Source organism: Peromyscus leucopus, chromosome 8b (assembly GCF_004664715.2).
Source record: "Peromyscus leucopus breed LL Stock chromosome 8b, UCI_PerLeu_2.1, whole genome shotgun sequence".
Taxonomy (NCBI): Eukaryota; Metazoa; Chordata; class Mammalia; order Rodentia; family Cricetidae; genus Peromyscus; species Peromyscus leucopus.
In genome coordinates, this window is record NC_051086.1 from 41472470 (window position 1) to 41486387 (window position 13918).

The following is a 13918-nucleotide window of genomic DNA, read 5'->3' on the forward strand; positions in this document are numbered from 1 at the left end:
TGGTTCCATAGAGTTTCCATGGAGCAAAAGTTTATGTTAGAACTGGGAATGTGGGCAACTCCCGAGTTGAGCAAAGAGCACATACTTTCAAAGTAACTTTCAAAAAATAAAATAATTTCCAAAATATTTATCTTTCAAACAACTAACTAAAATTCTCAGAGCCTTGGTCAGGCGTTGAGTGAGTCATAGTGCCATTGTTTCAGCCATAGTTGTGATTTTTACCTGGGAAGAAACCAGGGAGGTACCACAGAAGGTACAGGCTCCCTCAAGATATTTGAACTCGACAGCGACCTTGAGAATAAATTAGTGTTCACAACTTTGTAGGGTGGACGTTTTGATTCAATAAGCTCAAACAATCTTGGCACCAGCAAGTCAAAGGTTAAAATGAAAGTAAAGCTTTAAAGTCCCCTGAGAATGAAGCAGGAATAATTGTTTTCTCTACAATTAGGCAAGAGCTAGGGTCTCTGAGTTATCCACTAAAGGGGGAGTTTGTGCGGCTGTAAAGAGGGAGGGGCTGTCTAATAGAGCAAATACTTTGGAACAGTTCATTCAAGTGTGCATTTAGCATTACAACTTCGCACTGGAGAGACCACCAAGAAGGCTGTTGTCATCTGAAGGGTCAACATATATAAACATGAACCAAGTTAACTCCTACCCCAGGGCAAGTTAAGCCTCTATCCACAGAGTCTGACTTTCCTTTTCTAGATCCAAGAGCAAACACCCCTTTGTTCGGCGAGACTTTTATTATTCAGTGTTAGAACCATGTGAATTTGGTGTTTTCAGTAAAGTTTAATGTGGCCATGATGTGATTTGGGAGGTAGAATTTTTACTTGCCATGCACAAAGCCCTGTGTCCAATCCCCAGCGTGACATAAATCAGACCTGGTGGCACATGACTATAATCTCAGCAATCAGGAGGAAGAGACAATGAGATCAGAGTTCCCAGATCATTTTCTACTACATAGCAAATTCGAGGCCAGCCTGGGATACACGATCCCTTGTCTCAATAAATAAACAAAAATTTTGATATAGTAAATATGTCACCTACATTAACAAGTCCCTAAGTTGTATATAACCAATATTTACTTAAGTTCCTAAGACTTGTTGATGCAAAACGGAATGCCCATGAAACCATAAATGACAAATTCACAAATAGTTCTCAACCATTTATGTGGCTATCAGGTAATGGAAAGTCAGGAGTTACTTGCAGCTTACAGAGAACATTGATTCATTATACCATTGAACTCACTGTCCTGGTGAGATGTGTCAGGTAGACCTTGGGAATGAAAAGGCTTATGTTAATGTGCGACTGTGTTGGAACATTTTGCAAGCACAGATGGGCTTGAAGTGGGTTTCACTGTTTCTCATAGGCAACCTTCCAGGCATGTGTAGTTCACACAGCATCGCAGATGATGAAACTCTCTTCCGTTCTTCCGTTTGAGGTGTCGCTTCTGCTGTAGATCATGGACATGGGGAATGCCACAGCAGGGTTCATTCTCCTGGGACTCTTTAACCACACCAGAGCCCACCTGGTTCTCTTTGTGCTGGTTCTGACTGTGGCCCTCAACTCCGTAGTAGGCAACGCCCTCCTGCTTCTCCTGATTCACCAGGACCGCCGGCTCCATACACCCATGTACTTTCTCCTGAGCCAACTCTCCCTTATGGACATGATGCTGGTCTCCACCATAGTGCCCCAAATGGCAGCTCATTATTTAATGGGCAAGAAGTTCATCTCCACTGCTGGCTGTGGCTTCCAGATCTTCATCTTCCTCACACTGGAAGGTGGAGAATGCTTCCTCTTAGCAGCCATGTCCTACGACCGCTACGTGGCTATCTGCCGCCCACTGCGCTACTCGGTTCTCATGAGCTGGCAGTTATGTCTGAGACTGAGCTTGGGGTCTTGGCTCCTGGGAGCAGCTGATGGAGCCATGCAGGCCGCTGCCACCCTGAGCTTCCGGTTTTGCCGCGGGAATGAAATGGATCACTTCTTTTGTGAGGCCCCTGTGTTGTTGCGCCTGGCTTGTGGTAACACGGCTGCCTTTGAGTTTGTCATGTACATCTGCTGTGTGCTGATGCTTCTGGTCCCCTTATCCCTCATCCTGACGTCGTATGGCCTCATCCTGGCCACTGTCCTCCAAATGAGATCCGTAGAAGCCGGCAAGAAGGCCTTTGCCACCTGCTCCTCGCACCTGGCAGTGGTGACCCTCTTTTATGGAGCTGCCATTTTCATCTACATGAGGCCCACATCTTCCAGGTCAGCCAAGCATGACAAGATTGTATCCGCATTCTACACTATTGTCACCCCATGCTGAACCCCCTCATCTACAGTCTTCGGAACAGTGAGGTCAAGGGCAGCCTGAGGAAGCGTGTTGCCCACTGCGCTCCCCTCACGAGAAAGGATGCCTTGGGTTGCCTGGATTTGGGTGGTTGTACAAAGAGGAAAGGTATACAGTAGCCCCCTTCCCAGGGATAATCTCTCAGGATGCCCAGGGATACCTGAAGCCACTGAGAATTCCAAGCTCTGTTGTTAAGTTTCTTTTCTACCTTAAGTCTTCTATCCTGTGCTTGGAACTGGAAGAAGGAAGCTGTGTGTGTGTGTGTGTGTGTGTGTGTGTGTGTGTGTGTGTGTGTGTGTGTGTGTTTAATTCGTTGTGAAGATTCTCTGCATTTTTACACACTCCAGAAGCTATTCTTTTAAATTGATAATGGTGCCCAGTGTTTCAAAAACCACCACTTGTTCCCTGATTTGTGATGGATATGTGGAAGGCCTTCAACCTTATTTCAATTCCATTTTTATGTAGATACACTTGGTAGATGGATGATGAACCTTTTATCAGATTGTTTAATTTTGAACTCCCACAAGCAGTTCACACAGGGTGCAGCTGCCCCAGGCTTTATCAACCCTTTCCACTCAGGAAGTCTGGCAGCACCTCATCCTGCTTCCTGTGTGTATTTCCCTGGTAGTTTCTGAGGCTGAGTGTTTTTATACAGATTTACTGCTAGGTTGGGTATCTTCTTTTGTTAACTTTGTATTTCAGTCTTGGAAAATACAAATAAAAAATGCTCCTGGTTCCCCAGCAAACAACTAGTGATTCACTCAGATATTCATAGGAGTATTTGGAATTTTAAAATAAAACTGTATGTTAGAATGTTCTCATTCAGTGTCCGGGCTTTTTCACTTCGTGTAGACTTGGGGGTTCCTTTTCAATCTCTTCCACTTTACTCGAAGCAACGAGCCTTGACTGTTGGTTGAGATGATTCCAGCTCCTGTTTCTGTTCCATCAAGGAATTCAGCCCCCAAAAACCTGAAACCTTTCTTATGAAGAATATATACACAACACTTCAGGTGAAGGATGAAAATAGAGTTTAAAAAAAAAAAGCTTTAGATGGCAGAGAATACATCCCATCATTTTCTGGCAAGTTATAAGCCTACAGTAATTTCTTGGTAATAAATTTAGAACATTTTTAAAGTATCACTTTTACAAATAAAATAATTACTAATATACATTTATATATTAGAAATGTTTATAAAAATATATTGTTTTCCAAAGACAAAACAAATGCAAAAGCAACTCTAAGATAATGCTTTAGAATAACAAAGATTAATCTTTTTATCCCTTTACTTTTGTTAATGCTGTTTTCATCTGAAGCCCTTCTCCATAGTATTTCCTTTTCTCCAACAGCATTAATGTTGCCCTGCACATCTCACATAAGATGGCAGGCAGAGTCTATGGAAGGTGAACCAGAAGGTGTGATGTGATCTACCTCTGCAGGTCCTTCAGAGCTTTTGAAAATGCCCCAAATATGAACATGAATCCAGGACTCTGATGCAGCTCAACCCATTTGTGATGTTAATTCGGTGGCTCATGTGACACAGGGACACTTTGATCAAATGATAACCACAGTAACTATTTAGTTTCTGCATTATCCTTAGGACACATTCAGTAGGTTGGTGTACTCTTAGCCTGGATGGAATTGGAAATTTTTAACTTGTCATAAAATAATAATAAACTTACAATCATTGATAATCATTCATTCAGTACTTCCTTTTGGACTGAATTGGTTTACTTTTGACTCTGATTTCCCCTTTCACTGAGGACCACATCCTTAGCTGGGTTTGATGTTAATCACTATGAAAATGAAGACAGCTTAGTAGAGCAAAGTGCATTGATTTTCTTTTTCCTTTCTTGTTGTCATTATGTTTCTTGTTTTGTCTTGTTTGCTGTTGTTTTAAACTTGAATTCCTGATTTGCCTGCCTCCACCTGCTGAGTGCTACAGGCCAAGTTCTGTAGAGACACCAAGTGTTCTGGGATGCTCTGCAGACCCAGCCCTGGACTGAAGCAGGAAGTGCACTTGGGTAAACATCTCCTCTGCATGTTGGACAGGAGGTGAGCCATCTTGCCAACCCGTTTACCTCCTCAGCTCCCTTTGCTCTCGTACGGCAGAGGTCTTCAGGTAGGACCTCATTCATTAATTCTGGATTTCCATTTGTTCATTGGTATCACTTCCTCTTCTGCTCCACGCCTCACGACATGGAGGCAAATAGATCTCTGTGATTTCAAGGCCCACCTAGTCTACATAAGTTCCAGTCCATAATAGGACTATCTCAAAATAATAATAATAATTAGTAAGAAAAAGAAGGAAGTGCATACTCATTTTACATGGTATTGTGTTACACAAGGACATTTTCATTCCAGTATACGTTGGACTTGGAGTAAATCCCCCTCCATATTTCCTACCCTACCGTTTCTCCCCTCCCCTCCCATCAACTAGTCACTGTTGTCCTGCACAATTTCACTTGTACATACATAATTTTGTTTTGCTATCAAATCTAGGAAGCTCAAATGAGAAGAACATACAATATTTGTCTTCCTAAGATGGCTTTAATTCACTTAATATCATCTCCGGTTTTATCCATTTTCCTGCAAACTACAGAATTTCATTTTTCTTTATGACTGAAGAAGATTCCATTGTGTATGTAAACCCCATGTCTTCTATCCATTCCTCTGATGATGGATACTGAGTCTGGTTCCACAGTTCATCTATTGTGAAAATCACTGCAGTAAACACTGACATGCTAACTTGGAATCCATTGGGCAGTAGGGTTTGTTTTTTCTTTTTAGGTTTTGTTTTGTTTTGTTGTTTGTTGGGTGTTTTTTGGGTTTTGTTGTTGTTTGTTTGTTTGTTTGTTTGTTTGTTTTCAAGATTGGGTTTCTCTGTGTAGTTTTGGTGCCTGTCCTGGATCTCGCTCTGTAGACCAGACTAGCCTCAAACTCACAGAGATCCACCTTGGTCTGCCTCCCGTGTGCTGGGATTAAAGGCATGCGCCATCACCACCCATTTTTTAGTTTTTCTAGTAATCTCCATCTTGACTTGCACAGTGGCCAGACTAGTGTACATTCCCACCAGCATGAGTGAGCATTCTCTGAGTAAGCTGGAAATCCTGCATAGTTCTGATCTGCATTTCTCTGGTGGCTAGTGAGACTGCACATTTTTCATGTGTTACTGGCCATTTTGTTTCATTGTTTGAGAACTGCCCATTTCCATTGGGCTATTGGATTGATTTCTGGCTTAATTTTCTGAATCATTGGTATGTTCTAGATACTGATCCTCTGCACAAATAACACAAACTTTTTTTTTTTTTCATTATGTGGGCAAGCTCTTCAGTTAGCTAGTTCCTTTGCTTTGCAAAATTTCATTTGTCAGTTTTGGGAGGTTTTCTGTATGTGGTGTGCTGGTTAGTTTAACTGTCAACTTGACACAGCCTAGAATCTCCTGAGAAGAGAGTCTTTATGTGGAATTGTCTAGGTCAGGTTGGTCTGTTGGCATGCCTGCGGGGTTGTATTGATTGTTAAGGCAGGGTGGCCCACCCTGAATGTGGGGGCAGACCATTTCATGTCCAGACTGAGCATCAAGCAGGCAGTGTGGATGCACTTGTCTCTCTGCTCTTGACTGAGGATGAGACCAGCTTGAGTTCCGGCCTTGACTTCCCTGAACTGATGGGACCGTTTCCAAGTGACCCTTCCTCCCCATGCCGCTTTTTCTCGGGGTGTTTATCAAGCGACAGAAACAAAAGCAGAGCACGGTAGTCAAGTTCAACCTAACCTGTTGTGCAACACTGAGACTCTCCTCTCCTTTCTCTCTCCTTTTCTTCCTCCCTCCTCCTCTCCCTCCCTCCCTCTCTCTCTCATTTTTTGAGACAAGGTTTCTCTGTGTAATCCTGATTGTCATGGCACTCTGTAGACCAGGCTGGCCTCGAACTCAAGAGATCTCCCTGCCTCTGCCTCCCAAGTGCTGAGATTAAAGGCTTGCACTGCCATGCCCGACATTTTGTTTGTTCGTTCTGTTTTATTTTGTCTGAGACCTTCTCTCACACAAGCAGCTGAGCTTCAACTCCCATCACCAGTGGCCAACTGTTCAAACCAGTACAAATAAGATGGGCACAGGTTATAACCAATCAGGTTGCTTCTTTACCTCACTTCCGTTCTCCGTGGATGCCTCCTCTTCCCTCTGCCTATGTGATGCTGCAAGGCTTCCTGAAGCACTCTTTAGTCAGACACTGCCTGACTCTAAATCATAATGTGATAGCCTGTGAAATATGTCTTGTGTAACTTTTAACAAGAGCAGCATTTATTTCGCTGGGCGGCGCACACCTTGGGAATTCAGCGTGCAGCCTCACTCCCCCCGAGAGAGAATGCTACTTCTGGTGATCATCTTCCCCCAAGCTCCACAGTTTAGCCTTGTACAGAGTGATGTCATTGTAGACCCTGAAGTGGTTCAGCCTGTTGTCCTGACGTTCTGGACTGACCTAAAGGGGAGAGGACAGGATCAGAAGGAAATCTGTCAGGGAGGGGGCAGACTAGGGTTCACATGATGGAGAGTTGGGTCTGAATCAGGCCCACACCCCTGTGACAGCAGAGCTATTTCTTTCTAAACCCTGCACTGTGACATGGATCTGTGAACGTTCACATCGAAGATCCCCTGCTGCCTGAAGGGGGCCTTGCCTAAGGACTCACCACCCCTGGAAAGTAGCTCACAGAGGAGAGGTGGCATGTATATATATATACTGTAGCCAGGCTACTGGGACAGCCCCTTGCATGGGCTACCTCACAAAAGTGTGAGCTTGTTGAGAGAGTATGGAGCATGAGCACTGTGACACATAAATCTTATTCTATGCAAAGAGGCTGGCTATCCTCCTCTTAAGTAACCATCTATGAATCCACAATAAACTTCTCTCTAAAAAGGAAGAGATGCTGAGTCAAATAATTTGTGCTTTGTAATAATGTTCTATATTGATCTGTTACATAATGAACCCAATTTCTACCTTTGCCATGATTTTCTTTCCTTTTCACGTGGAAAATTTTCTCTCATTGACCAAACTGCTCAGGCTGGCCTGTGCTCTATTTAATTAGGTCTGTCTCTTGGAACCTCCATATCTATTCCCTGTCTTGTCCAGTTTTAGCAAAATCCCTGCTAAGTCCACTAACAAAAACTACCACCCTTAGTGGTGTGTTCTCACACTCCAAATTCCACCAGGTTCCTCTGTCTCCACCACCCCACAGGTGAAGTCTGCTCACCTTTCCTGCCTTCAGCAATAATCCCCTCAGGTTAGGTCAGCCTGAGTCCCCCTCATCCCTGGAGCTTTCTGTCAGTAGTCTCTGTTCTGTTGACCCCCACACATCGGTCCTCAGTCAGGCTCTCTCGCTTGCCCACACTGAGTTCAGCCCAGTCTCTGTTCACTGCAAATCCCAGTCTTGGGCTACTGCCCAGAGCACCATTCCCTCATCTGAATAATTCCTTCCTTCCATTTTTAAAGCAATCACCGGATAACTGATTTATCATCCATCTACAGCAATGTCGTTGAATAATTTCTTCTTTCACACTCCTCCCTCATTCACAAGTTTCCTTTCTACCCCTCTCTTTTCTGCTTTGAATGGTCTTTGCTTCTCCAGCTCTCTAGCCATCCCTTTCTCTCTCTTTTACATTCAGCCTTCTTTAGGTCAGTTCTAGGTCCCTACTGGCATCCTTCCCCCGTTTCCTGAAGGATTCTCTCTCCCAGACAATACCCTGTTATCTGAAAAGGAGCCATTGCAGGTGAGCAGTGGTAAAGACTGGACTTACAGAGTTTTGTTTTGTTTTTTATTGAAATCCCCATGGAAAAGAGTGGCCCTGAAAAGTAAACTCTGCACTGTGACATGAATCTGTGAACATTCACATTGAAGATCCCCAAACGGAAAGACAGAGACTGCAGAGACTAGAACTGTAGAATGGGTGAGAAGCTGGGCCCCTAGAACAGGAGAGAGACACACAGGATGCAGAGAGCTCTTGGGAGTGGAGGATGCTTCAAAGTCTCTCAGTGGATGAGGAGGATGTGTATCAAGCCAAGAAGCCCAGGGTCAGCATCTGACTCGGGGCTCAGCTGGATGCTGGACTCCCTCTTCTGATTGTTCCCATCCAACTTACAGCAGCCCACCCCATGTTTATTGAGAAGTGGTGTGTCTATGTGCCAGGCTCAGTTCTAGGCATCTTACAAATATTCTTTTTATTTTCATATTTCACTTTACCTTTATTATTCTCTCTATATTCTTACACCTTCTTTCTTGCACTTAAAAACCCTGTGAGATAGGTACAATAGTATTTCCATATCATAACTATGAAACGAAGTCACAAAGCAACTTAGTGACTTGTCCAAGGTCATATAACTAGGAAATATAACCCAGATTTCAACCTCGGGCGAGACTGCCTCCCCAACCTGTCCTCTTGGCTGCCCCCGGCCATGCTGTTATGCTCCCAGGAACCACTAAGCAAAGGAGCCATGCTCACCAACGGATTTGGGTCCCATCCAATTTCTTGGGTTTCAGTCTGTGTCTCTGCATATTTCTTCCTTGGGCCCTGTGCAGCATGGTGGATGAGGTTCAGGAACTTGGCTGGAATTGAGGCACAGTTAAAAAGGGGAGCAGAAACCACCACAACAACCAGCATGGCATGATAAACCTAAGGGTGTAATAGTGGCGTGCATACCTTGGTAGAAACCAACAGCTCTCTAGATGGCCTTAAGGCCCGCTCAACAAGGGGAAACCATGCCTGGAACTAGAAAACTAGCCAGCTGCCCCGGACTAGTGAAGTCATGGATCTTAGAGGAGAATCTACACCCATCACTTTACTAAAGCAGCACAAATCCCTAATTGCATAGTAAATATTTAGCTGTATGCCAACAGATGAGAGCAGTTCTCACTCCTCATCCAAGAAACTTCTCTCTGCCACAGATAGAGACCATTACAGAAAAACAAGCTGTAAAGAGCAAGAGATCATGTGACGTCCAGTCCCGGTTAACACAGCTACCACACAGTTCCTGTACCTAAGGCTCGGAGACTATTGAGGAAGAGAAGGTAGACAGGTTGTAAGTGCTAGAGAAACAGGAAGTTTCCTGTGAGATTATGTATCCTAGATATTCCATAGACGCCACCCCCCTGAAGTCTCACCAACATGGCTGCCTACACAAGACCTGAAGAATAACACCACCAACAGACGTGCTAACATGGAAGGATAAAGGCTCATGAGACCTCAGCCCTAGACCAAAAACTACAGACAACTATAGGATGCTGAGAGCAGGGGAAATAGTCTTCCCCAGGGAAGAGCCCTCAATTGGTTAGCCAATAATACCAAGTGGACAGCCCTGAAGTCATATAATACAGGTAACATTACATAGACTGATCAGGGTGTGTATGTATAACAATGATTAAAGGAAAAGGCTATAGATTTGAGAAAAAATAATGTGGGAATACATGAGAGGCAGTGGAGGGAGGAAATGGAAAGGACTAAATGATGCAATTATATTATAATTTTTTAGAAATTAGAATCTGAGTCAGACTCTTGGACAAAAAGTCTGTTCCCTATCTTTGACCTAGCCATGGGATCCCATAGAGAAAAAGTAATGGCCTCAGATTGGCCCAGGCCCCAAGATGTAGAAATCTGGTTCTCTGCCCACCTTGGACTACTCTGTCAGGCTGGATTCTGGGTCCTGGGGGCAGAACCTCAGGCAAGACAGACAAGAGCCCTGCTATCCTGTGGCTTGTGGTATAGATGGACAACAAAGGACAGAATATTCAAGCATACACATAAACCTCCCCAAGAGTGACCCATGCTTCAGAGAAAGGAGCAGGTACTGCAATACCTCCATGTATGACGAAGAAACTGAGTCACAAAGCAGCTTAGAAACTTAGCCACTGTCACACAGCTAGTGAGAGAAGGGGGACTCTGGATGTTGAGCAGGAAGCAGCCCTGGGAAGATGTGGGGGTCCAGCTCCCACTTTTTGAAGGGTTCTTAGGTGGAGGAGAGAGGAATCAGGAAGAAATAGAAAGAGAGACCTAGCCGACAAGAAGAAATAAATACAAGATAGCTTTGAGAGGGCCTGGGTCAGTACCCAACAGCCTTGTCCTTTATTGAAAAGGGCTTTTTATCATATGCCAAGGGGAGAGGCAAAAGACTGCCCCCTTGCAAGATCAAAGCACACCGTACGGCCAAGTGTAGACCCTTTCCAAACACCTGGTAAACACACCCATGCCCAAATCACTTCATTATGCAGCCCTGCTGGGGAAAGCAAGCCCAGATTCTCTGACCCTGAATAATTTGGGCCTCCACACGGAGAGACAGAGGGACAGCCCACTTCGAGCAGCAAGGACAAGAGCCAGGCTGTACACAGTTCTCAGACCATGCTGCTGTCTCTCCCTCCTGTGCCTTTTCACAAACTATGAAATGTCCTTGCACAGGCTTCCCCTGAGAGGCTCTGCCTCCACCCGGAATCTCCAAAAACTCTTCCCAGAGTGCCACTGCCTGGCAGAGGCACCACTTAGATATGGGCTCACACATCCCATTTCCTAACTCCTCTCCAGGTAAGCACAAACCTCCTTCCTTCTCCTTCATAATGAGGCCCTCTTCAGCCCCAGCCCACAGACTCTCTTACAGCATAATTAAGAAAAGAACAGCCAACATTTACACACCCCATCCTAACCACTTGCATTATTTTGCCTAGTTCTGATAACAACCCTAAAAATTATTTTAGAGAAGTTAAAAAAATAAAAGCCAAAACATTGGTTGTCCTAGTTAGCTTTAAGTGTCAATTTGGCACAGCCTAGGGTCATCTGAGAGGAAAGCCTAGATCGAGGAATTATCTAGATCAGGTTGACCTGTGGGCATGTCCGTGGGGGACTGTCTTGACTGATAATTGATGTAGGAGGGTTCAGCCCACTGTGGGCAGTATCACCCCTACTCAGATGGTCCTGGGCTGTATAAGAAAGCTAGCTGAGCATGAGTGTGTAAGCAAGTGAGCCAGACTGAGCTAGCAAGCAGCCTTCTACCATGGCTTCTACTTCAAGCTCCTGCTTGAGTTCCTGCCCTGATTTTCCTCAAGGGAAACTGACCTGGAAATGTAAGATGAAATAAACCCCTTCCTCCCCAAATTACTTTTGGTTGGAGTGTTTTACCACAGCAACAGAAGGAAACTGGAGCACTACCCAAAGTCACTTGCTTAGTGGGTAGAGGGATGGAAAATTAAAATCAGTTAATATGATAATAATCAGGGGATGGATGGATGGATGGATGGATGGATGGATGGATGGATGCATGGATGTGGGCTTAAGACATTAGGAACATCATTGTTGGCTTCATGGTTAATAACCTGGCATTGTAGCTGAATAAGTCAGTCTCCTGTGACCTTGGTTAAATCCAGTTTAAGAGGACCCCATACTTGCCTCAAGGCGGCAGAACCCTGAGAGGTGTCTACCCCAGCTTGCCCCTCTGTGTCCTGAGCCTCAGTGTTCTCAAGCCCAGAACTCACCATCTGCAGGCTCCTCCAAGTTATCGTGCCAAGACATGGGCTTCCTGGCAATTGTGTGAACTAGAGAAAAAGAAGCAGCACAATTCACATTAGCAGGTCCTAAGACTGTCCTGAAAGTCACCTTAGACTATCTCCCTGGTTAGCACTCACTAAGGAGTCTGGCATCTGCCAGGAAGTGTGCACGACTCTGAGGAGCAAGGCCTCACAGCAAGCATGTCACTCCAGTGCCATAGCCAGGAGTGCCTCCTTGACCTGAAACGATCAAAATGAAGCACAGCTAATAGTTCCTGGCCATGGGGACAGTCTCCAGGTGTCCCACATGGATACTGGCTTCAGGTTTCCAGCATGGAAAAGCATTCTCTGCCCAGTGCTGGTTGGCAGAGAAGCCAACATTCCTGAAGGGCGGTTCCTGAAGACCATCCAGATGGGGATGGACACAGAGGAGGCCATCCATCAGAGGAACTGAATCCGCATCTCCCCGGTCCTGGTGTTGACAGGAGCACAGCGGACAGTGCTGTGGGGGAGACAGGGAAGCTCTCCCTGTTCGGAGCCTTCCCTCCATGTGTGGTGACTGACAGCACACCAACATGGGATAACATGTGAGAGAACCCGAGAACAGGCTATGTGTACAGAAGTGACGGCCTGGGTGTGTGGTGAGTGTCCCAGAGAGGTGCATGTGAGTCCTGAAGGAAGGGGGTGGGGCACACTGTGTGCGAACATGTGGAAAGAAGATGAGTGAGAGTCTGGTGAAGTCAGAAACACCCAAAGGGGGTGCTCAAGAGGAAACAGCTGGTGAGAAGCAACAAACATGAGCAAGGTGATGGGAACCAATACCACCGAGAAGTTCTTTGTTCTCAGCCCCTATTCGCTGTTTTCATCCCAGCCACACCCAAACACCTACGATGTTTATGTCAAGGCATTTATGTCACTTTCCTTGTGTTACCACAATCTTTATGGATAAAAGCACGCACCAACACGCTATAGTATACTCTAAATTTATTCCAGGGAACCCCATTAGTCATATACCCAAGGGAGCTGGGTCAGGAGATAGCACTGTCTAAGAAGCCTGCATGTGGCCTTCAGGGATCATTTTCATTCTTCAAATGGACACTGTTCAAACAGAACTGGAGAATAATTTTTCTTCCCACTGTGGTGATCAGGACTCCTGACGAAAACTAGGTTACATATGGGGAAATGAAGTCTCTGCACTTTCTGCAGACAGCCGGGCTGCTGGGCACTATGGCTAAGTAGGAACAGACGTTGGAGACAAGGAACTCGTAGGGATGGGAGATGGCCTGACACATTTAGGAAATCTGTTTCTCCAGGAGTGAAGGAGAGAGGAGTGTGTGTGTGTGTGTGTGTGTGTGTGTAGCAGTGGCTGGGGCAGAGCAGAGTAGCACTGTGACTTTACTGGAGGATCTTGGTTGGGATCGGGTGGGGTGGAGTTAATATGGGGGATTCGGAATGGATGGAAGCTGGATAAGAACCAGAGCCAGAGCCAGTGGGGCCTTAGAGGTTGCTGGGTTGAAACCTGCTCAGAACCCGCAGGAGGCCACCAAAATGTTTACAGAGGGATTGGCCTCCTCTGTTTGGTCTTTTAACATAGGTAGCAGGAAGGAATGTGGGGAAGGAAGTTGGTACTCGGAGGGAGAGTAGCTTGGAGCCCCTCAGACTACCCCAAAACTAGGGGGTCTGGAGTCCACAGCAGCATACTCAGACACTATTAGAGAGTGAATGGCCTGAATGGACAGAGCGGCTGCCATGTCCATTGTGACCTTTCACCAGGCGTCGCAGACGTTAACTGGAAAAACTGAGGAATGATCAATGTGTACAGTGAGGTGGAGTGGGCTGGGGGGGGAGAGGTAACTCCTTAGCTAGTGCAGCAGGATGGTTAAACCAGGCCAGCAGAGCAGCAGAGGATGGGAAACCGTTCAGCTAGCAAGGTACCCGTGAGCTGCTCCCGGGAAGGCTTCTGGGAAGTGGTGGGACACATGAGTCTGGAGTTCTGTTTCAGGCCCAGAAGAGTTTTCACAGAACCTGACCGAGTCACATAGGCAGGAGCCAGTGGGAGGCTGGGGGCA

The 13918-nt window shown here is 45.6% G+C and overlaps 1 protein-coding gene and 1 pseudogene across 2 annotated transcripts in view; one reads left to right on the top strand and one right to left on the bottom strand.

The window, feature by feature from the left end:
* Positions 1 to 13918, bottom strand: part of Fam183a (family with sequence similarity 183 member A) — a 30654-nt gene that overhangs the window by 16078 nt on the left and 658 nt on the right. Inside the window, exons 2-4 of one of the 2 annotated variants that reach the window (XM_028857154.1) lie at positions 11838 to 11897; positions 8824 to 8927; positions 6613 to 6808 (exon numbers count right to left, since the gene is read on the bottom strand). In XM_028857154.1, coding sequence (XP_028712987.1) covers positions 6698 to 6808; positions 8824 to 8927; positions 11838 to 11897 — 275 coding nt within the window. In that variant the 3' untranslated portion in view covers positions 6613 to 6697. Of the gene's footprint in view, positions 1 to 6612; positions 6809 to 8823; positions 8928 to 11837; positions 11898 to 13918 lie in introns of those variants that run through there. The other variant, XM_037201250.1, reaches the window with a different exon arrangement.
* On the top strand, positions 1463 to 2454 carry LOC114682997 (annotated as a pseudogene).